This window comes from Mus caroli, unplaced genomic scaffold (assembly GCF_978045245.1).
Source record: "Mus caroli unplaced genomic scaffold, Mus_caroli_1 scaffold_4, whole genome shotgun sequence".
NCBI classification, from domain to species: Eukaryota; Metazoa; Chordata; class Mammalia; order Rodentia; family Muridae; genus Mus; species Mus caroli.
The window spans coordinates 92,721,913-92,745,455 of record NW_028227259.1 but is presented as its reverse complement, the minus strand read 5'-3'; the positions used below and the strand labels follow the sequence as shown (position 1 = coordinate 92,745,455).

Below are 23,543 nucleotides of genomic sequence, written 5' to 3'. Positions count from 1 at the left end.
GACTGACCGTGATCATCTATCCTGACAGAGGAAGCCTTTAGTTAAAGCTACCCACTGTGATCCCAGTATTTCTTTACTGGTACCACTCAGTGTCACATGAAATGAACTCCTTCCAGAGATTTTTATTATTATTATTATTATTATCATTTTCATAGGGAGCAAAACATACACCCAGTGGAAGGACTAAATGGTGAGATTTCATGCAGAGAAATTCCACAAGCTCTGGTGAGATGCAAGATCCTCTGCACCAATGTAGCCTGACTCAGTCACTCAGTCGCTAGCCCACAGGGTCCTGCTGCTGTCAGCCTGCCCCACAGCATTCTCTACACACACCTAAATGACTTGACATGTGCCTTCCCTCACAGCAGTCCCGGAAGTGGGGGATTCTCAGTCTTCTGTAAGATGTGCACTCTGTTTTGAACAAAATGTAACTGAGGTGCAGAAAAAGCTCACTGAAACATCTAAGGTCAGAGAGTTCTAAAAACCTAGTGTCCAGAGAGCCAGGTATTATAGGAGTGTGAGAAGGTCCTTTAGCCAGAATATTAATCTGGGGTGACGTAATGGCTCAGTATGCAAATAACTGCCATGCAAGCTTCAGGACCTGCATCCAATACCTAGAATTTATGTTTAAAAAAAAAAATCAGGCATGGTGGCCTGTACCTATGAAAGAAGCCCTGAAGAGGCAGAAACAGGAGGATCACTGTGGTTCACGGGCCACCCTACTGAGTCTACTCAGTGAGCTCCTGTCAAGGAAAGATACTGTCTCAAAAAAACAAGGGACGGGCTCCTAAGAAATAGAAACACAGTTTATTCTGGCATCCACTCATACACATACGCGCATGCACAGAAGCACACACATCCACCCAGTCACATGCACACAAATGATCCCACATACACACAAGGATATATAAAAAATTTTAATCGTACCTTAATAAGTAGAGAAACTAATATGCATATGCATGTTAAATACAATCTTCTATGTAGCAAAAATATAAAGGATTTAAAAAAAAAGCACAAAATTGTAAATGACTGATAAATAAATTTGGGAAAAAATCTAAATATTCCAAAATGGTAACAATGACCATAACCAGAGATGGGTATAATTTCTTGATGTTAGTTTTCTTGATATTGGTCAAACTTTTCATAAATCACTCATTTCATGACACAAGCCTCTAAGAACCAGTGTTTTAGAGACTACTCAGGCCTGCTTACCCTAGTGGGCTTCTTGCACTGGAGGACATCCCTAAACTGCAGGAGGAACCTGAACTGGTATACTCACCCACCAGCTGTGGGAGAGAAGACGCCTCCCGGTCAAGCATGATGGATCCTTTCTCCATACATGTCCTCAGCTCAAACAGGCTGTGCAGGGACAAGGTGGCCACATGGGGTTTGCTCCATCTTTCCCCACCCTGCTCCACTTTCTCTTCAAACTTAATCCACCTAGGAATATGAGATGAGGGAGAAACAGTGAAAAGAACGAACGTACGGCAACTGGCAACCTTCCCTGAAGGCAGCTCTGACCCCTACCCACATCCCTGACCAGCACTTTCATAATGTCTCCTCTCCTGCTGCCTCTATAGCTTACTGAATCATGAAATCTGTCACCTCCAGGAGTACATCTAATCACCAGATCACTTTCTCTAAAAAATGGACCAAATGATGTCAAAGTAACCCTCCACCAACCCCCTCCCCATATAACCATGAAATCACTAACAATGATTACATAAGTGATTTTTAGATGAGAAGGGGGAAAGGAAATAATCACAGGAGGCAGAGGAAGGAGGGATCTGGGGGGGGGGGAGAAGGGACAGGGTGGGGAGAAAGGGGAACAAGGTCAGGTATTGGGGCAAGGGGTACAGGAGAGAAGTCCAGAGCGCCAAGAGAATGAATGGAAATAAGCAGCCTCTGGGGGTGGGAGGTGGAAGAACCCTCTAGAAAGTACCAGAGACCTGGGAAGTGAAAGACACTTGGGACTTAATGGGGGTGACTTTAGCCAAAATGTTCAACATTGGGTAGAGGGAACTTGAAGAGATATCCACCTCCAGTAGATAGAAAGGGCCTCAAGTGGAGGGATGGGGATTATAACCCACAGTCAAAATTTCTGAACCAGAATTGTTCTGTCTAAAAGAACTGCAGGGACAAAACTGGAACAAAACCTGAAGGAAAGGAGGTCTAATAACCAGCCCAACTTAGGATCCATCTCACGTGGCGCACCAAGGCTTGACACTATTACTGATGCTGTGACGTGCTTACAGATGGGAGCCTGGCATGGCTGTCCTCTGAGAGGCCCTACCAGCAGCTCACTGAGAAGGAAGCAGATACTTATATCTAACCATTGGACTGAAATCAGGGACCTCTATGGTTGAATTTAAGTGAAGAACTGAAGAAGTTTGAAGGGGATTCAGTGACCGACCCCCCCATAAGAACAGCAGGCTAAACTAACCCTGACCCCAGAGAGATCCCAGAGACTGAGCCACCAACCAGGAGGCCCCTGGTACATATACAGCAGGGGTCTGCCTAGTCTGGTCTTAGTGGGAGACGATGTGCTTAATCCTCAGGAGACTTGAGGCCCCAAGGAGGGAGAGGTAGAGTAGGAGAGCAAGCATCATCTTAGAGGCAAGGAGAAGGAGGAACTGTGGGAGGGAGAACTGAGAGGGGGATAGGCAATGACTAGAATGTAAATAAGTAAAATAATTTAAAAAAAAAAAGAAAGAAAAATTCTCCAAGTAGGTAGTTCCTATTAATTATAAAACTAGCCACCTCTGCCAACATTCTGTTGCTACCTTATAGAGTAAGTTTGTTTAAGATTAAGTAGCAACAAGAAAGCAATGTTTATCTCCAATGGAAAATGCCCAGCTGTTGATACCTAATGAGATTCATGTTTTACCACGTCTTCATCTGATGTCTCTGTCTCAGCTGGCACATGTGCCTCTCACTGAGATACTAATAGAAATTGTACCCTTCCAGCCAGGCTCCACATATGTTTAAAATGAGCAAGCTCAGTGGACCACAGACTCACTGTGATGACAATAATCTAGTAACCTCTGTGTTGGGACAGATAACCTTCACTCATAGCTTCTGCTTTCTAAGACATGTAGACATTTTTGAAAACAGAGAAAGCAAAGACATATTTTTAAAGTTGGAGGGGGGGAAACCCACACTTAGAAACCCCATAATTTCATGTGTCATATAACACAGACTTTCCTAAGCAGCTAAGGGAAATAGGAAACATCACTACCGCAACCATCTTCTGCCCTACCCGTCAAACCTCCGAAAAAGGCATCCGAAAGGATGGTAATGACAGGGTTAAATTTTAGTTTCCCTATATTTCTCACCCAAGGGTTTAATGATTGAAAAACATTTTCCTAGAACAAGCTAAACACTCACCTAACTCTCTGCAGAGGAGAACAAAGGGCAGGCATCAGAGGAAGCCAGAGGAAGCGCTACATACTGTATTATTTATAGAACTCTTATCAACCCCCAGGGAGGGGAAGAAGCTCCCTGCGAGGACCACAAGTGAAAACAGATCAAGGGATCAGCCACAGTGTCAAAGCAAAGCTTAGGATTTTTATCTCACCCAATGCTCATTGACTCAGAAGCATTCTCCCATACGCCTCCACGCTCCTCTCAGGAAGCCCCTCACAGGCAGATGGCTCCTCCCTGTCAATGGTAACTGACATCTATGTCCAACCTCTCAATGACTAGAGCCCCCGTTACATTACCCTGTGTGTTCTACCCAGCAAAACCTGCAAGAGGCCTTGACTTTTAAATGTGTACCGTTTTTTGAGTTTAAAAGCCACAGCTCTAACCACGTGTACATGTGAGCAAAGCTAAACAGAATAACATATACAGAAAAGGGTCATGGAGTTGAGGGGGGAGAGACTGGAAGGCCTGGAAGCAAGGAAAGGGCAGCGGGGGGCAGGGGGGGACGGTATAGATACAGTACTCGGGTGTGCAATTCTCAAAATAATAATAACAACAAATAACAAAGAAGTTTAAAGGTCAGCAACATCACTAAAGAGATGGTAACCCTTCAAAACTGGACCCAGTTTATTTCCACAGAAGTAACTGAAACACATTTCTAAACAAAATGAGAAACTTCTATTATGCCCCTGCCATGTGCGTATGTGTTGTTAGAATTGGCATTTTCTTCCTCTTTGGTTGGAATTACTTCCAGAGAAATAGAAGGAGTTAGAAGTCACAGACAATTTTACATCACACCCTTACAGTGTTTCATGGCTATACACAGACAGTAATAAATAATTAAGGAAAGCAGATTATTTCACAGTCACATAATTACTATGATATTATTAACTTTGGGCAGCACCTTTTCTTGCTTTCTCACAGAATGTTTAAGCCTGCTGTATAAGTTCTTCCATGGACAGTTTCAGTACATCTGTCTTAATGCATAGCCCAAGATCAGACTCCAGGAGATAGAAAACTCCATAGTATATATATGGTATCAGATCAGGGCTACCTAGAAATAGACCATAGAGTGGACACCTGTGTTGCCTTTCTAAGAATATTCTTGCTAGCTAAGAATCTTGAACAACAGAATTTAAGCCCAAGATAAATGGCAAGGGTCATATAGAACCTGTAATGTGTAATGTTTCAGACAGCTTCATTCATTTCCCCTCAACTTTCTTCCCTCATTCCCAGGATGTGCCAGAGACCTGGGATGGGGAAGGCTCCAAGGAGACTACTTGGAAGACTTTAGTCCAGACGCCTAGAAATGGGGATACAGAACCTGAAGTGTCTGCCCCTGTAGATAGGCAGGACCCCCAATAGAGAGATAAAGACAAAAACCCACCTACAAAACTTAACAACCCCAAACAATTCAGGCACAAAGAGGGAGAAGAGACAGAGCAAATGGCCAACCAGTGACTGGACCAATCTGAGACCCATCCCATGGGAAAACGCCTCGTCTTTCTTAAATGAGTTCCCATTTATCAGTCGCTGTACATCTGTATTGCCAACCTTATAGCCTGAATGAGAACTAATTATTATAGTCACACACACACACACACACACACACTATAAGTAAATGATAAATAATTTTAGCTTATATGTTGAAATCTTACGGGTTTGTGGTAGTTTTTGTTGGGTTGGGTTTTTGAGATATTTTTACTCAGTGGTACAGCCTAGCCTTGAACTCGTGGCAATCCTTCTGCCTCAATTCTCCATGTGCTGGGATTATAGATAGAGCCACCACATCCAGCTTTGTATTTTGAAATTCTAGTACCCAGGGCAAGACCTTTTGCAACATAGAAGTACCATCGAGAGCACATTGGCCCCACCACACGGAATGTGTAAAGCCCTTAGTCTTGGACTTTATATGCTCCAGACCAAGGAGAAGCAAGTTTCTACTGTGTGTAAGAGATATGGTTTATGGTATTCTGTCAGAGCAGCCTGGATAAGCTAAGGCATTCCTCAATTAGCTAAGCAATATATGCTTAAGAAACTTTTCAAAAAGGAGCATAATTCACTGAATCTCTTTCTGGCCTTTCCTTTAACCCTCTCTGCAACATATATTGCTGGTAACTGACTGGCTTAAGGCAGGAATCAGGATAAGTTCTTCAAGATCAATAAGAAATCATAACTTCCAACTGGGCTGGACTTTCAGAAGAGCCCTGTTCACCCTGATGGATCCCACCTACCCTGCAGGTCAAGATCACCATAAGGAAAGGAAGTGGAGTTTCACAGCTAGCCCACTGTTTACAGTCCTGTCTATTCCTATTCCTATCTCATGGCTAACTTTAGCATCCATTGCACTTCAACTTCCATTAATACTGAATGCTCTGATGATGGTGGAACATAGCTAACAGCACATGGGGACTCGGATATAATGCTGATCAAATGAATCTACCACTCTACTTGTTCCAAGGATGGCTATACCAAATATGCCCATTTAAATTTCCTGTAGATAGTTTTCATCCCAGAGTCAGTGCATGCTCTGTCTGCATGCCTCACACGTCAAGGACAAACTTGAAAAACAAAGCACCAACACTCCTCAATTCAAATCAACATCCATTAAAAAGAAGGCTAAGGCAGAAAGAACAAAGTTCAGACTATCCAAGCGCCAGACATTCTGCAAAGGTGCTTTCGACCCATGTAATTATGTTTAAAAAAAAAAAAAAACCCAGACACTTCTACTGTGGCCTGCACTGAAAGCCACCACCGACCCTTCACAATAACTATGAATAGCTCCACGGTTGCAATGGGTTTCTGGCATTTTTTTTCCTCTTGTTTCAGTACGTGACATGCTACAGGAAAATTAATCTTAAGAAGCTGACTTTTTAAAGGCTTGTGATTACAAAATAGTTGTACCCTTGGAGGGGCGGTTTATTGGGTGAATTTTATTTATTCCAAGGTCTTAGAAGAATAATGATAAAGTACTCTGCAGTTTAATACACTTTGAGTGGCTGCCAACCAAAGAGCACTTCGCTCACTTGTTGAAGAAACAGAAGGCCCACTGGGAATCACTGAATTTTGCAACTTTCTAATCATATGATTAAATATAATTAAGTAAAGGCAAGACCTCTAACTTTAAAACCTGCCAGCTCCATAGCAGAAAATCCTCATGACCTTTGTACTAGAATACAATCCAACTGTGTAAAACTACTGATGTAATAATAATTAATTTCTTGCTAATTAAAAAAATAGTTCATCATATATAAAAGAAGTCAATGCTAATATGTACCTATGTAAATAAAATGCTATTTTAAGGAGAATTCATAAATTTCTAGATGAACTGTGGTAAGTGTTGCATATAATTACCTAGATATAATGACGTCTAATTACAAGGGTGATCAGATTCCCTAAACAATCTACTTATAGGGAAAAAAGATAAATTTGGTCCAACAGGGAATTTTCCAGAGTAATCCACTAGAGAAAGCCAAAGATCTGTAGACTACAGAGACGGCAAACTCAGAGTGTAAAGGGCAAGCCGTTGTTCTGTGGCCCTGACCTGAAAACTGGTTTCCCAGAGGTGATCTGGGTCAGCATGCCCAACAGAAACACAAATAAACATTAGTTTGCGTCGTGTTCCTGGACATGACACACCAATGCCCTTTTCCTTTGTTGGCTAATGTTTCTGAGAACTTGTGACGGCTTGGTTTTCAGCAGGTTTGGCAGCACAGGTTGGATTACATAGCATTGATGATCTTTTACATATATTCAGGCAATAGTGATGATGTTCAGCTCCGGACACTAAAAACCCACCAAGGGGAAACTGAGAGTAAGGAGATCACTTTGAAAGAGCTAATATCCTAACTCACCTGAAGAGGTAGAAGAAAGAAAACTCCATCCCTTCCTTATGACTTTGGGCCATCATCAAAGCAAGACTAAGGGCTACTCCTTAATATGTGTATGTTGGACACCTGAGAATTGATTCTAATAGGTTCCTGTTTTGCTTTGGTTTCAGTTTGGTTTTGTGTTATTTCATTTTGGGACACAATCTCATATATTCCAGCCTGGCATCAAATTCACTATGTAGCCATGAACTTCTGATACTCCTGACTCTACCTCTCAAGTACTAGGATTATAGTCGCTCATGGGCCACCTAGCTCAGTTTACTTTAATGGATATTTAATGAAGAATAAAGGCTTCTTCACCCATTCTAACTGATTCCATTTAATTACTGCAGTCTTCCTCAATGTTGTTGTTGTTGTTTGTTTGTTTGTTTGTTTGTTTGCTAACAATGACAGATTCTGAAAGTACCCTTTAAAAAGACTAGCACTGTCTCTCCATCAGTCAGACACCCTCATCCAACATGAGAAATCTACCCTGCACAGTCTTCAGCTCGTGTACTATTTTGGAAAAAAAAAAAAAAAAACAAGCACAGAAAAATTCAAAGTTCTACCTTACCTTATAGGAACGACAAAACACATAAAAAAAAAAAATATGCAGAAGAAGAGAACAAAGTTGAGCACCACTTTAAATCCCACTTAAGTAAGACTTCTCTTGCTGATAATATTTCATTCCTGCTATCTCAGAACCAAAGGGACTATCTCCTCTATTACTGAAAACATTTTCATTGTTTGAGTAGAACCAAATGAGAATTCTCAAAGTGGGACTCAAACCACAGTAATGCCAAAGCTGGTTGTAGAATATTCTTAGTTAAATAAAATCATCAGTCAACTGAAAAGTACAAGACCTTAAAGGGGGAAAAAAGAATGGCATTCGGTCTAGGCCCACACTAGAAACCACATCTAGTTTGACAAGTCTAGAGTGTTTGTTCTCTTTAGAATAAAACTGTCTACCAGCACCAGTGCTTCAGGGAATGCATGTCCCTTAGTGGTAAGGCTTTTGTTTAGCATGTGTGAGACCCGGGTTCCCAGCACCCTGTTACACACAGCCCAAACAAAATGTCTATCCACTGGGATTTTCAGAGGAGAGAAAATAAATTCAAATATGTTTGCTAGGCAGAGAAAAAGGGCAATTTTTGCCATACCACCACATATGAGATAAATCTCTGCCATGAACTTCATTTTATTCATCTGGGAGGTTTGAGACCTTTTAATAGGGGGTTGGTAATTTCGTCATGACTGGAAAAATCCACATCACAGATGGAAGTCAAATGTCACTACACAAAAGATTCAGTGTATATCACAAGTACAGATGACTGGAGATCTAAATATTCCCAGGAGCACAGACACTGTCAAACCTTTCCACAGAAATTAAGAAGGGACAGCACACTGAGAAACAAGGTTTCGTTTCTCTGCACATTCACTCTCTCACCCCTGTTCCTTGAGTATGGCTGCGCAGCACATAGTTCTGAGCATAAGGAATGGGCTGCTGAACAAGGTAAGTGTAATCTCTGCCCACACAGAGATTTAGTTCTATTAGGAAGACAAGATAGCAAGGTAGATATTGTGCTAGATAGTGAGAAGTGCAAAAGTCAAAATATAATAGAGGATCTGGGATAAGAGGTAAAGGCGGATGGTTCAACTCAAAAGTCTGGTGATAGACGAGCAAGTCATGTAGGTAAGTGGGGGGTGTCTGTGGCACAAAGGGAGTGGCAAGTACAGAGTCCCTTAAAGACTAGAACAGCTATACACTGGAGCTCTAGCAGGGTGGACTAGAGGAAGAGACAGAAGGCTATTCCAGTAACTCAGGGTGAAGGGTCTATTACACAAAATAAATGCACATGTAAGGACCAATTCATTGGAGGTTTTTCCAGTCATCTAGGTAAGAGATGGTGAAATCCTCAACCAGACCTGAGGCAGTATTGGACAAGAAATGTGGTGAGATGCTGACATCTCAAAAGTATTGCAGAGAGATTTCAGACAAGAGGTGTAAGTAAAGTAGAAAGCAAGGAAGACTCGGGTGTTCTGGCTGGAGGATCCAAGAGAATGAAATTACATAAGAGATGGAGAAACCCGTAGGAAGAGCAGGTCTGGATATATTAATTATACGACTGATAATAGCCCTCCAATTACTCCATGCCAATTAAATAAGGAAGGAAGTGCAGAGATAGGAGTGCAGATGCCATCAGCAGAGTCATGAAAACGTTTGAAATCTGAAGTGTGATCCTCCTCTGAGCTTTAGCAATGATGAGCTAGGTTACTTCCAGTCTGCCCCACCCAGCAGAGAGAGATTGTAGCTATTATGTTCAAAGCACTTATTTTGTATCAAAATTTAATCATATATAAGGATGAAAATGTCATAATAAAAACTATTAATTTGTATGTTAACTAAAATCTCAAAAGATAGTTATTCTCAAAGCAAGTGTCTCTCCACTAGTAACATTCAATACACATTTATGAGAAGCTTTTATGGCCCTGGCACTTCAAGGGTGGTACCCTGCCTCTGACTTTGAATGAACTCATATAAGGAAAACAATAATATCAGAAATGTAGCTAATAATTGTAATAATCCCTAAACAGACGTTATTTCAAGGTTTTTTTCCCTGTAAAGCTTCCCAATGCCCTTCTTCTATAGAACAGTCCCTCTGGGATTGCATCACCAAAATGGTACATAACTTTCTTAAAACATACTTCAAAGATGGTAAAGAACATAAGGTTATCTTTGTCTTTATAATCCCATATGACCAAGTACTGTAACTCAATCCTGTAATAGCAGTACTGAAAAGCCTGAGGCAGGAGAATCACCATGAGTTCAAGGCCAGCCTGAGCTACAGAGTGACTCTTGGCATCCTCCATGGACCAAAATGAATCAAAACTAGAAATATCTTCAGCATTTCATTCAACGCTGAGTTGCATGCTCAGTGAACTGTCACTTCTTCAGCTTGCTGAGACCAGGGATCATGTAAATTAAAGGGTAATCTACATTTAGCAAGAAATAAACAAACAAAAAAGCTACCCCTGTGTTCTAGTCAATGGTAACACTTAACAAATATTTCAACACACATACAAAAAAGGAATCAACAAAGGAGCCATTAGAGGCACTGCTGACTACATCAACATATACATAGGAAAACGTCTCTACAGTAAGAAAATATGCATGGTGCTGGAGAACAGGAAACCCTGGAAGACCTTTCCTTGCCAGACTGGGAGACTGAGACTTGGGAAGGGGACAAAGTGTGCTGAGCTATCCAATGAAAAGCAGAATCAACACTAGACTAAGACCTCCCAATCTGTAAGAGTGTGAGCCTCGATCCATAAAGAAAGGAACAAAGGGAGCCAGGTAGTAAGAGTGAGCCTTTGCTCCAGGATCCTTGTGGACTCAAGGTGCATCCTGCAGGGGGTTCCTACATGTTGCAGGAGATTTAGTCTAGAATATGTAACTGAATCCCTGTGAAGAAAAATCACTGATGTGACTCCTAAAATCTCAGAAACTTGCAAAGCATTGAACAATTTACAAATCTTGTCCACGTTACTATTAGTGATATGATTATACATGTCATATAATACTATATCTATATAGTATATATTTTACACGCATACATATGTATCATAAGTACTAAGTGCTATTATTCATTCTACTAATAAACAGGGCCATGTGGCTAATAGGGAACAGAGTTTACAATGAAACTGAGATGACTTCCTAGTTCGGATGAACCTTCTACTTGCTTTTAGCTGGAGATTTAGAAGAGAACGGGGTTAGCAGGGTTTTTGCTTGAAATCACATCATCTTTGTCTTAGAGCCCCAGTTGTCTGCTCAGTACTCCTTCTTTCTGGGAATAGACAGTGTCACTGAAGATCACACAGATACGTGTGTATGGGGGAGATGTGTTAGAAATGTTTCTCGGCCACAGCCTTTGGGTGCTAGAGTTGATTATCAATCACCCTTGTGCTTTGCCATCAAATAGCATATGTTGAGGTTGACATCTTTGTCAACAAAAGTCAAATTCCTGGAGCCCTTGTTAGTAAACTATCCTCCAGCAGTGAAAAAGAGATGTCCTGCATCCACATCATTGTACAAGGACAGACAGCTAGAATACCCATTGCTTTAATGCAGCCACGGGTCAGCCACTTGATGATGAGGCTAGCGAAGGCAGCACTCAAGGCTCATCCATTTGCTCTACACTTGCTTCCCCAGGCCAGCATTGCATCCAATCAGCCATGTCTCACCTCGCTGTCTCCTTCCATTCCATCTCCTGTCCATCCACAGCCAGAAGCTCATCGAGTTCCGTGAAGAGCTGAGGAGGTGCTGGGCTGTCATCTTCCTCTCCCAAGATGAATCGGATGCGTTCTGCGGCCGGGGAGACTGCAGAAGTGAAAATACTGTGGTTAAACATTGGCTGGAAAACCCTGAGGAAAGTGGAGCTTCGGGCTCTTCCTCTCTCCCCAAGATTATTGGGCTTCCCTTCCACATTTTCAGTGGACATCCTTTATCTTCAACCTAAAGCCAAGGACAAATCAAAGCCTCTCTGTGTTCCGATGAGCCAAACTATATCTTGGGTTCTCCACTCCTTTCAAAAGGACAGAAGTCTAGTTTTGTGTGGTTTATGAGGAAGACCCTTGAGCCCTCAGATGAGCTGAGGTTCAACCTCATGACTTCCCCTCCTCCTCACTTAGGACCTATCCAAGATTATGAGACAGGAATCAGTTTGAACCAATCACTTCTTCAAGCAGCAGTGGGAGGGACAACAGAGCACCCCAGTCCTGAGGTTCCTCAGGCCAAACCTGCCCTCCCTCTGCCCTCACAGGTCGTTCGCTGCCCGAGACTGGGTAACTGTAAAGCTGATGAAGGAATATTTAACAAGATGGGATCTCTTCTTCACATAATGGCAGTATCCAAAACTGCTTAGTTCTACTTCAGTGCTCTTGAAAAACAAGCCCAAGTAAAATATTGTACACCTGAGAGGGGGTGGGGAGAACACTTTCCAACACACTTAAGCACATAATTGAATGCCCTACCAGCTCCTTTTGACCCTGTCTCCTGAAATCATGTAATGAAAAATTAACTAGAATTTTACCCAGGTTGTAAGCTAGTCTCTTTAAAGAGAAACAAAAGAGGAGCACTTGGGGGTCATATTAAAAAAAAATTAAGCCTCACGTATACTTTTATATGCCTGACTAAAACCAAGAGTGGTAAATCCATGTGAAAGCAAGACTCGTATATATTATACACTGATGGATATATATATATATTATATATATTATATATACATATATGCAGAAATATGCATGCCAAACAATCTAGAAAAACACACAAGTCCCTACCACCTGAAATCTATAGAACTATGGGACAGATTAAGATAGTGTCAACAAAAATTTGATTACAACAAACAAATTCACAGTAAACCCAGCCACGAAAGCCTATTGTTAAATAAAATATGTGCTTTGTCTATTAAAACAAAAATGATAGAAAAATAATAACATTGGCCAGTATATAGGAATCTTGCAATAACATCTCCAGATGTTGGTTGCTAGTGGAATCATGAGCAGAATATTCTCTCAAGGGAAATTTAGAAATATATTAAAATGTCTTCAAAGCATATTTTATAGGCCAGAAGTTCTACTAAAATTATATCATTTTAAAAATATAAATTATTTCAAGGATTTTAGTATAAAATTGATTATATTGCTTATAATTGAGAAAATTTTAAAACCTAAATATCAAGAAAAGAGGGTTGGTTAAATAAAGCATGGTACAAATATACAGCAAAATATCATGTAGGCATAAACTGTGGAGTGGAAGGGGCTGGTGACATGACTCAAATGTAGAGCTCTTGCCTAGCATGTTCAGGATCTGCATTTCAATTCCCTTTTATTAGAAAAAAATGAGGCTGGGGAGACATTCAGCGGGTCAAATTCTTGCAGCACAAGCATGGAGAACTGAGTTTGCATCTCCAGTATCCATATAAGAAGCTGGGAGTGGCAGTACATCATCTGTAACTCTAGTGCTGGCATGTGAAGATGGGAATATCTGGGAGGCAGGCGGGGGAGGTTGCTGGACAGCCAATCTGTCCAAAGCCGAAAATTCAGGGTTTAGTGAGATACTACATCAAAAAATTAAGATGGAGAAGCAGTTGAGGAGTACAACTTAATGTTGACCTCTCATCTCCATACATACCTTCAAATACAGGAGCACACATGTGCAGAAATGTGTACACCAACCCACAACAAGAGAAGAGAACAAAGAGAAGATATTCTTGTAGGCATTGAGATTGAAATGCCACTAGAAATAAAACATGAGGGAAAGGTTGCCAGTTTATGACATGTAAACCACATAAGTTTAAAAGGAAAAAACCAAACATAGGGAAAAACCAATCCTATACTAATAAATGTTCTTAACATGGATGCTACAAGTTAAAGCCAAGGGTTCAGGCAGCCCTAGGGTTTTTAGTCATGCCAGTATGCATGCTTTACAGTTTCCAGTTTACTTACACAATGCTAGTCACTCAGCAGTGCAGTTCACATTTTGGTTAGCATAGTATATTAACTGTAGTTGTATAAAGTATAAATTTGCTTCAACCCATAAGTCATTGCATAACTAACAATTGGGAGCTTGGCTCATTGGCCAGTCATGGAATTCCTTTAGTCTATCAGTAGTTGGCCACTGAACAATCATGATTCTGTTCACACACAGACAGCGAAGAGTGTGGTCATGTTACTGTCATGTCTCCTCGTGATAAATCCATCTGGCACAGATAATCCAAAGGGGGGCGGGGGGGGGGGGACTGGCCAACCAAAGCGAACATAAAGCACACAAACAAAAGATGGTGGTATCAGAAGAGAAATCTGAACCAAATATAACGAATGTAAAGGAGACATGCAAGTCAGTGGGACATTGACAATGCTTGCTTGCAGTCACCACGTGAGGGTCTCTGGATAGACACTGGAAATTAGTGAAGGTAAGCCCATCAACACACATGATGGAAGTAGTTGTAATAAAGTAACAACCTTAATGAAAATCAAGAGCCAGTTTCTTACCACAGAAGACTAAAAAGCCTGAGAGTATGGCAATGGCCATGAAGCGACAGAACAGACATGCGGTTCCATAAGATGCTCCATTGTAAGTAGGCAAGCATTATTCAACTAAGTAAGAGGTTATAAAAGACAGCTCACTGCATTCTTGATGCTTCTAATGTTCTAAATTACTAGGGACTTAAATAAATAGTACACGCCCCTAAACTTTCCCAGTACGTTTTGAACCAACATCAAGAGACCTTAATGATTTGACAATGTTTTAGGACCAAGAAACAAAAGCAGCTTTTCCCATAGACGCTGATGATCCCTACTGCGCATGGTCACTTTTTCTAGGCGTGCACCACTGGGCCATTGTACAAGCACGGCGCCTCTCTACAGGCGTATTCACACCTAACAAGTACATTTTAAATGTCAGTGGTTTATTCCCAGCACTTGTTTTCTTCCACTTACTTCTTTCTAATTCATGAAATCATCTATTACTCTTCATGCATTTATTCAGCCAATGTTTACTGAGTACCGTCTGTGTTCTACACAGACGTAGCTTCAGGCTCTACATATTAAACAGAACTCTGACAGAAAGATCCCTGTTCTCCTCATGCAGGCAGAGGACAGAGGCATCAACTAAGCAATTGATTAATTTGTTAAGTAAATCAATAAGTTCACACATGAGCCGAGAAAAATATTTGCTAAGTGTTAAGTGTTTGCAGAACATTAAATTAAGGTGATTGAATACATTGTGACAGAAAACAATACAATGACTATGTTTTATTTCTATAATTAGAACAAAAATGGCTCTGGATTTTCTTAATATCACAAGAAGATAAAAAACATCTTAGGGCTTTTGTGTAAAATATTTATAATGCCTTTCTAATCATCAAATGGGAGGAGGCATCACTACGGGACGTCAGAGAAGGCATGACAATGAAGAAATCATCAGCAGTACTTGGAACCTGAACAGTATTCCCCAGGAACAGGATACTCACACTACTAAAAGTTCAGTCACCTTTTCCAGCATGCTGCTTCTAGAACTGGCAATCACAAAATTGGCCAACTTGTTACTGTCATTCAACATCCCAAAAGATCCCAAAGGCAGCCAAGAATCAATGGCACAAACCTTTAATCCCAGCACTTGGGTGGATCTCTGTAAAGCCTGGTCAACACAGTGAGTGCCGGGATAGTCAGAGTTACAGAGTGAGACCCTTTCTCAGAGGGGGTGAGGGTAGAAGGACAGATATAGACATAAACAGACAGACAGAGAAACAGAGAGAGAGAAAGACAGCTCCCAAAGGCAGGAGTAGCATTTAGGAAGGGAATGTATAGGTTTAGATAACTGACTGACTTTGTGTACCTTCCTAGAGTCATATAGTAAGAGACTTGTCCTCACTTCTAGCAGAAAAGAGTAAAGGTTTTTATAGTGTAAATGACAGTCTCCTGCACTGAAGATCACACTCCTGTATGGCACTTCTTCACAGAACACCACTCTCTGCCCTGGCAATTATCAGTGTAGGCCAACAGCAATCTCTATTAGGCAGCAACTCATGGGGGCTTGTGAAGAATGGGTGGAAGAATGCTGCATAACCCTACATCAGTCTCTGGGTGCCATGCCTACCACTATTTATGCTAATTTATTTGTTAAATATAGAGCCATGAACAACCAGGATAATATGCCTTTGCGGAGCAAACTTACAAAATATTGTGTCAGATATTAGCATGTATGGATATGGAAAAATTAGCATTGCTCTGAGGTTCGAGCATAGACTCTGGAACCTGACTACCTATATTTGAATCTTATATTTCTTTGCCCTGGGATCTGAAGCATAGTAATTAATATCCCTGTTTTTCACATTCTTCATTTGCACCATGGGCTGATGGTGGTGATTATAGAGCCAAAATTAGTCTTGACATTTGCCTATGCTTACTGGAAGAAAACAAAACCAACAGCCTATAGATACCAGCTTTGAGAGCCGTGTCAGGCTGTAAATATATAAAGCAGGAAAGCTGCCAAAGGTGTGCTTTCCTGAATCATGAAGCTTCGGGAATTAGGATATAACATGCACCTGCTTTATTAAACACAGTGAGGACTAGGGGGAATAATCAGCCCTTTCAGCCTTTAGGATGTGGACAGAGCGTATGCCAGACCACTCTCCTGTATTTCATCTAAAGGAACTGTGATCCTAAGTAGAAACTGATGTAACATCATCATGAAAAAGAATCTGAAGAGCAAAGAGGTTCGCAGGGAAGAGGGAAGACAAACCAACAAACAGCTCAGTTGCTAGGACCGTAGAGGTGAAATCAATGCATGTGTTCAGCATCCCCTTTCCACTGAATTCTATCTTCTGGCCAGAACACACTTCAGACTTCTGAGCAACTGCAGAAGTTCCTGCATCCTGGCTGCTCCTACATCACTGCGTTCACATCTAACCAGAGCCTGCATACAGAATGGTAAGTTGACTGTCAGGGTCCATGGGAGACCAGTGCTCCCAAGCCCTCTGTGACAAGAAGGCAAGCAAATATGTGGTAGGAAGTCTGCCCACATCAGCATCCACAGAAGACGACCCTTATATATCAGCCCATCCTTTCCTGATGAGCCTGAAGCTGGCCTCAGGGTTCATCCGAGCAGTCAGTGCACACCCATCAATGTGGAAGGGTGATCATCCGTAGGCTCTGGGTTTGTCTTCGTACCACACTGGTCCCATATGGATAGATGGATAGCCATCTTGTCTCCCACAACTCACAGCCATCTCCAGAGTGAGTCTACCTGTTTACTCTTTCCCTTGACCTGTTCTTTTTTCTTCTCCAAAGAGGAAATGTTTGTATATTTTTCCTCTCCTCTCTTAGTTTTCCAGTTAAGAATTCTAACTTTATTATGGGGTGACTTTATTCTGACTGGATTTGAGGCCTGCTCCAGAGAAAGGAATTTCACACATGATACTGTAATCGTGGTTAAAAGCCTAGCTAAGGAGGCATTGTTATTTGGCCATCCTGTCAACTTGCCTTCTCAGTACTTATGTTTATGCCCATCAACACTGGTTACTCTCGACCTTGATCAGGGAAGCTGCTTCTTTGCAGTGGGTAAGACTCGATACTAGTGTGCAAAACTTGACAAAATGCTGAGAATAAGAGACTGAATGCTCAGACTCAGACCTAAGTGGACCATTCTTCTCAACACACCACACCACCACCATCACTGCCACAATCAACACCATCACCATCATCATGACCATCACCATCATCAACATCACCATCAGTACCATCACTACCACCACCATCACCATTCCTACCATCACCATCATCCCCAAGATCATTACCACAATCACCACAATCCCCACCACCATCACAACATGGCATTACCACCACCACCACCACCACCGCCACCATCATCATCATGACTCAGAGAACTTAATAAAAAAGGAGGCAAAAAAATTGTAAAAGCCAGTTAGAATTGGAACCAAATGCCCATTCTAACTGTATCTAAGCCCACTAAGTTGTGTAGTATAGATGGACTTTGCATATGTAGAGACTTTGGGTCTAGATAATATTGGTATATGTTTTTATTTGGTACAAGGATTGGTTTCAAATAAAGATTATGAAAATAAAAAATAAGCTAGCGCCAGATAATGGGGGGAAAGTTTGTGAAATGTAAAATTTTGGACTTGTTAAGGATATTACACTCAAGAACATGCACCAGCTGTGGTGTCCTGAAGAAGATCTACACAAGATCAATCCAGCTGCAATTCCAGCATGAACACGAAGGTAATCTTCAGGGCCCACCTCTTACTGGGGAGTTATTGTCAGCTGATAACTGCTGGCTGAGGGAGAATTGTTCTTTTTTTGTAATGTTTTGCCACTAGTAGATTTCTCATGCTCTAGTGGAGGGCCTCTACCTATGCATATATGGACAATACTAATTGCACTTAACAGACCCATCCATATATAGACAGTGCTAATTGAACTTAATGGGCCCATATATGTATGGACAATAATAACTGAACTTAATGGATCCATATGTGTATGGACAGTACTAGCTGGACTTAATGGACTCACACATATATAGTCAGCACTAATTGTCCTTAATGGACTCATGCATATATAGACATTACTAATTGTCCTTAATGGACTCATGCATGTATAGACAGTACTAATTGGACTTACTAGGCCCATACATATATGGACAGTACTAATTGTATTTAATGGATTATATAAAAAGAAAGAATCTAAAGTTGAAACGTTACTATCTTGGGGGAAGTTAGGAGAAGGGGAAGGGGAGCAACAAATATGATCATTTAATTGCATATATTTATGAAATTCTCAAATATAAAGACAAAATAATATCAGAAAGATTATAAAAGTTAAAAAATAAATTAAAATTTTAAGTGAAGATATCGCACCACGTGGATATCCATGTGGAAACCTGTTATTTTGTGAGATAATTTTTTAAATAAAAATACAATATTATTTTAGAAGTAAGTAAAAGAGAAACTTAACTTGTTCAATACCCCATATAAGACTTTCTCAGAAGAAGGTACTCTCCTTTATCCTAACCCCAGTAACAATGGTGCGCAAGTCCCTTCTTCAGAACAAGCACACAGTCTGCCCTGTGTTGCCTAGCTTTGTAGAGCTGATTTCTCAGCCAGGCCACCTACATCCTCTCTGTGTTTATATGCCCTCCTCAGCGATCACCACAAACTGTGCACAGTGTTGCTACTTTCTACACTAAATTAATAAATTAGATATGGCTGACTAAGCCTCCACTAGTTCCAGGTACATAAAACTACAACCATTTGCAAATTTCTATTCTAAATGAAGTTAATGTAAGTTTTTGGAGAGCAAATTTAATCTTCCCTTCCTCTTGATCTCCCCTTGTATTAGCTACAATGAATTCACGGCAGTCATCCATGTTGAATGAGCCCCAAATAAGCAAAGTACACCGTAAATAAGTGTTTCCCTCTGCTGAAAGCACTCCTCCTTCCAAGACAAGGCATTTCAACGTGTATATCTCTTTTAGAGTATGTTCAGAAGCACCCCCAGATAATGTATGTCAATGTGTATGATCTTCTAGAGTATTACAGAGAACCCCCAGACAACGTGTGCCAATGTACATGTCTCTAGTATAGTCTTACAAAAGCACACCCCCACCCCGACGAAGCATGTCAATGTGCATATCTCTATTAAAGTATGTCCAGAAGCACCCCCACCCCAGACAATGTGTGTCAACGAGTCTGTCTATTACAGTAGGCCACGCCATATCCTCCATGTGTTCATCCTCGCTGCATTTCATCTTCACACACACCCCACTAAGCAAATCCTCCTGCCTCATCCCTCACCCAAACAGCTCATGAAACCTACCTCAGGGGACGGATGGTAGAGTTACACAAGAAAGAACAGACGGAGAATGCATGAGACAATGGAAAATGAAAGCACAAACAATATATGAGCTGCCGCAGATTCTCAGAGAGGTTCCTGTCTACGACGTCTCTGTGGCTTATGTTTCTAGTGCGTCCTGGGAAATGATGGGATATAGCAAAATGGAAACTAAGACCTAGAAATGATGTACCACCACTTTGGTAACATAGCCACAGTCATCCTTTAGGACTCAGAGGAGGGCTTTCCACTTCACAGATACCAAAATCCACCTCTGGTGAAGTCGCATTCGTAAAGTAGCACAGGATTTGTATATATCCTGCACATACCCTCCACCCCAGTGCTTTCCTCTACACCCCAATTATCTGCAGCATCTAATACAATGAAAATTCCATGCAAACAGTTGTTACATTGTGTTATTCTGGGTAATAAGAAAAGGTCTGTACATGTTTAATCAGATACAACTATCACGGGCATTGTAATTTCAATACACAGAGGTTAAATCCTCTCAGAGAATCTGTGGATATGAAGGGATTACCATATTTGTTATCTTCTAATATACGCGATATGCTATAAAAGATTGTAAAGTATTTTGTAATAAAGTCCCTGTTCTTGGGAATTCACAGATGAGAAGATAATACATGACAGAGAAAATCCTCTCAGTAAAAATGTATCAGGTGAGGCTGGAGAGATGTCTCAGTGGTTAGGAGCACTGGCTGCTCTACAGAGGACTTGAATTCGGTCCCCAGCAACCAAATAGAGGCTCATAACTGTGTGTAATTCTAACCCCAGAAGGCCCAATAGCCTCTTCTGACCTCCCTGGCTCTTAGGCACACATGTGGCATGTATATATACTACAGAAAAAAAATATTCATATACACAAAAAATAAACAATTTAAAAACATTTTAACATAACAAGTAATACTAACCAAAATCTTTTAACAGTTACATTATGCCAGGTGTTATGTGACTAGGTAACAGTTACACTGTGCCAGGTGTTACGAATTAAATTAACCACTTTATATGAGCCTATATCATTCACAAGGAAACAGTTTTAAGACGAGAAAGGACTTTTCCAAGATCACACAAGTCACTGATATGAACTCACACTCCCACCCCATGCTAGTCCAAGCCCACTTCTTAGCTGCCATGCTGCTGTTTTTCAAATGAGACTAATCATAAGAAAAACATGGTCAGGGTGCCATGCATGCAGCCCAGACAGAAACAGATTAGATTTCAGAAGAGGCAAAAATCACCCTGGCATATGAAATAGTCCTAAAGTAAGTAAGTTAATTGAACATTTGGTTCATTATCCACGAAAAACAATTTGTGAATGTGCCCTTTATTCTCAGACTGGGAGGCATCCCACTGTGGCCACCCTGAGGGCTACCAAAAAAATACTGTTCCTAATGGGAATAATGGCCATAACGAGCAATTCATTCTGCGAAGGGCAAGACTCCATGCAAATTCCCTTCTGTGGGTTAAATGAGGACTCCTGGACTTTACTCCTTCTAATGAGCAAAGTCCATAATCTGGTGAAGCCAGATTTCGAACCACAGGATGAAGGGGAATAAAGAAGAATTCAAGTTATCAATGTGCTATTACCAACTGGTTTATACACTTAACATTAATTTTAAGATTCATTTTTGTTGTTCAGTGGTTTCTTTGTTTTGAAACGGGGTCTCCCTACGTGTCTAGGTGGCCTTTAACCGCTAATCCTCCCTTCAGCCTTCTGAGTCCTAGGACTAAGTGTTCATTTTTTTCTTAGATTAAAGTTTAAATGTAGATATCATTGTCATTAAAGCTTCCACAAGCTGTTTAACTCCCAAGCAATTATTTATAAAACTCTAAATGTATATCTATATGGAGATCTGTGATAGATGGATGATATGTGATAGATGTATTTAGATTCATCAAATTTCATTATCACATTAATAAGAAATAATTAAGTCAACAAAGTTTTACAAATTTACAAATAGTTAAAGCACACTAATGCCAGGAGCTATCAGTCCTGCACCTCAGCACCTTTAACTTTTTTTCTGAAGACACTACTCCAATTTCCTTTGGGAAAAAAATCATATTTGTCCTTCTAAGTTCTTCCATTGGTTTGGGCACACTTTCTCATGACCCAGGTCTGTCTGATGAATATATCAAAACTCGGGGCATAGCTATTGTTCTTTTTGTTTTTTGTTTTGTTTTTGTTTTTCGAGACAGGGTTTCTCTGTAGCCCTGGCTGTCCTGGAACTCACTCTGTAGACCAGGCTGGCCTTGAACTCAGAAATCCACCTGCCTCTGCCTCCCAAGTGCTGGGATTAAAGGTGTGCACCACCACCACCCGGCTATTGTTCTTGAGTAGCCATTTTACCTACTACAAGTCAGCTGGCATAAGCTGGTGCCAGCCTTTTTGCTGAAACTGTAAGGGAATAAACACATCTTCACTTTCTGCTGAGAGACTCGACAGCATTGAACTCTATGAAGGACAGTTACCTTGCATCCCTCCAAGAAGAGGATGCTTGTGAGTAAATCAAACATCAAACAGAATCAAGCTTCCTGAAGCCATCATGTGAACACGTTGATGAAGTCATAGCTGAAGTCAGTTACTATGCACTTGATAAACTAGAATCAAACAATATTTTATGGCATCCAAGTTTTAGGGTAATCTAGTCATTAGCCTACTGTACCTCAGCCAATCTTAAAAAACAAAAAACAAAAACAAACAAACAAAAAAAAACTTACTACTTTTCCATGCGAACAGGCTCTAGAAAGGTAGGTTAGATGGCTACTTTGTCTATTTCAAATTACCCAATAAACTGAACTCACCCAGTAGCTTTCATTAAAAATAGATCACTTTAAACATATGTGGGTAACTCTGTATTAACAAACTCCCACTTGCAGAAAGCTGTCATTTACAACAATTATTGTTAGTATTCCGTGACATTATTATTCATCTGATGATCATCAACAGCCCTAAAAAATGTAGGGTTCAGATCCCTATCCAAGTATCTCTTTCTCAGGAGAAGAAACTGACTCTGGCCCCAGGTGAGCATCACAGCCAATGAAAAAGCCAACTCCCAAGGATTTGCTGGGTCCCCAAGGGAGCTTTCGCTCATCCTTTGGACTCCAAAAAGAGGCCCAATGAATGCTCTCCATCTGCAAATATCCTTTGATGGGAATATCACATTTCAGACAGTAACTATGGATTCAGGAATGCCACTCTTAATAGCCTGCCAAAGTATCAAGTCCTAATGTTTCTAAGGATGAAATATTGCAGTACCAAGCAACCAGGAAGTGGAAGCAAATTCAGGACCAGGGAGCCTAAATGGACATGACAAACAACAGGAACCTAATGGGCCAGTACAGAGCTCAGAATGTGGCCTCCTTCACTCCTAAGTTATCTTTTTACACTTGTAATATGACAGGTAAATTCCTTTTTTTAAAAAAAGGCAAGAGCTCAAAAAAAAGGAGAGATATTCTAACAAGCACCCCCATTCATCTATATTTAAGCACAAAGCCTGGGGCTTATCTGCCTGGTTAAAATTCTGAAGCACTGAGTCCGTATGCCTGGGTGGTTGGTTATTCTATGTGGTTGTTTTCTGTAACTTCCTCTAGTCTTTTATTCAGATCAAATTACTTTCTCCCAAAGGTCCAGCTATATCCAGACTCTTCCTTTCAAGAACCAATAAATTCATTATTGTTGTTTGTTTATCCCAGTTATAATTGGGTACTGTGTTCTTACAGGACTGACATAATATATGTAGGAAAAAAAGGTACCCAGTGGGTGTACATTACATGCTAACAATTATCACCTCTACAATGTAAAACTATTGATGTTTCCTACTTGCC

General features: G+C 40.8%; 1 protein-coding gene across 6 annotated transcripts in view; it reads right to left on the bottom strand.

Moving 5' to 3' along the window:
- Nucleotides 1–23,543, bottom strand: part of Slc4a4 (solute carrier family 4 member 4) — a 416,646-nt gene that overhangs the window by 198,843 nt on the left and 194,260 nt on the right. For all 6 annotated transcript variants that reach the window (XM_085836838.1, XM_085836839.1, XM_085836841.1 and 3 more), the window contains exons 4-5: nt 11,535–11,670; nt 1,280–1,440 (exon numbers count right to left, since the gene is read on the bottom strand). In XM_085836838.1, coding sequence (XP_085692964.1) covers nt 1,280–1,440; nt 11,535–11,670 — 297 coding nt within the window. The remainder of the gene's footprint in view (nt 1–1,279; nt 1,441–11,534; nt 11,671–23,543) is intronic.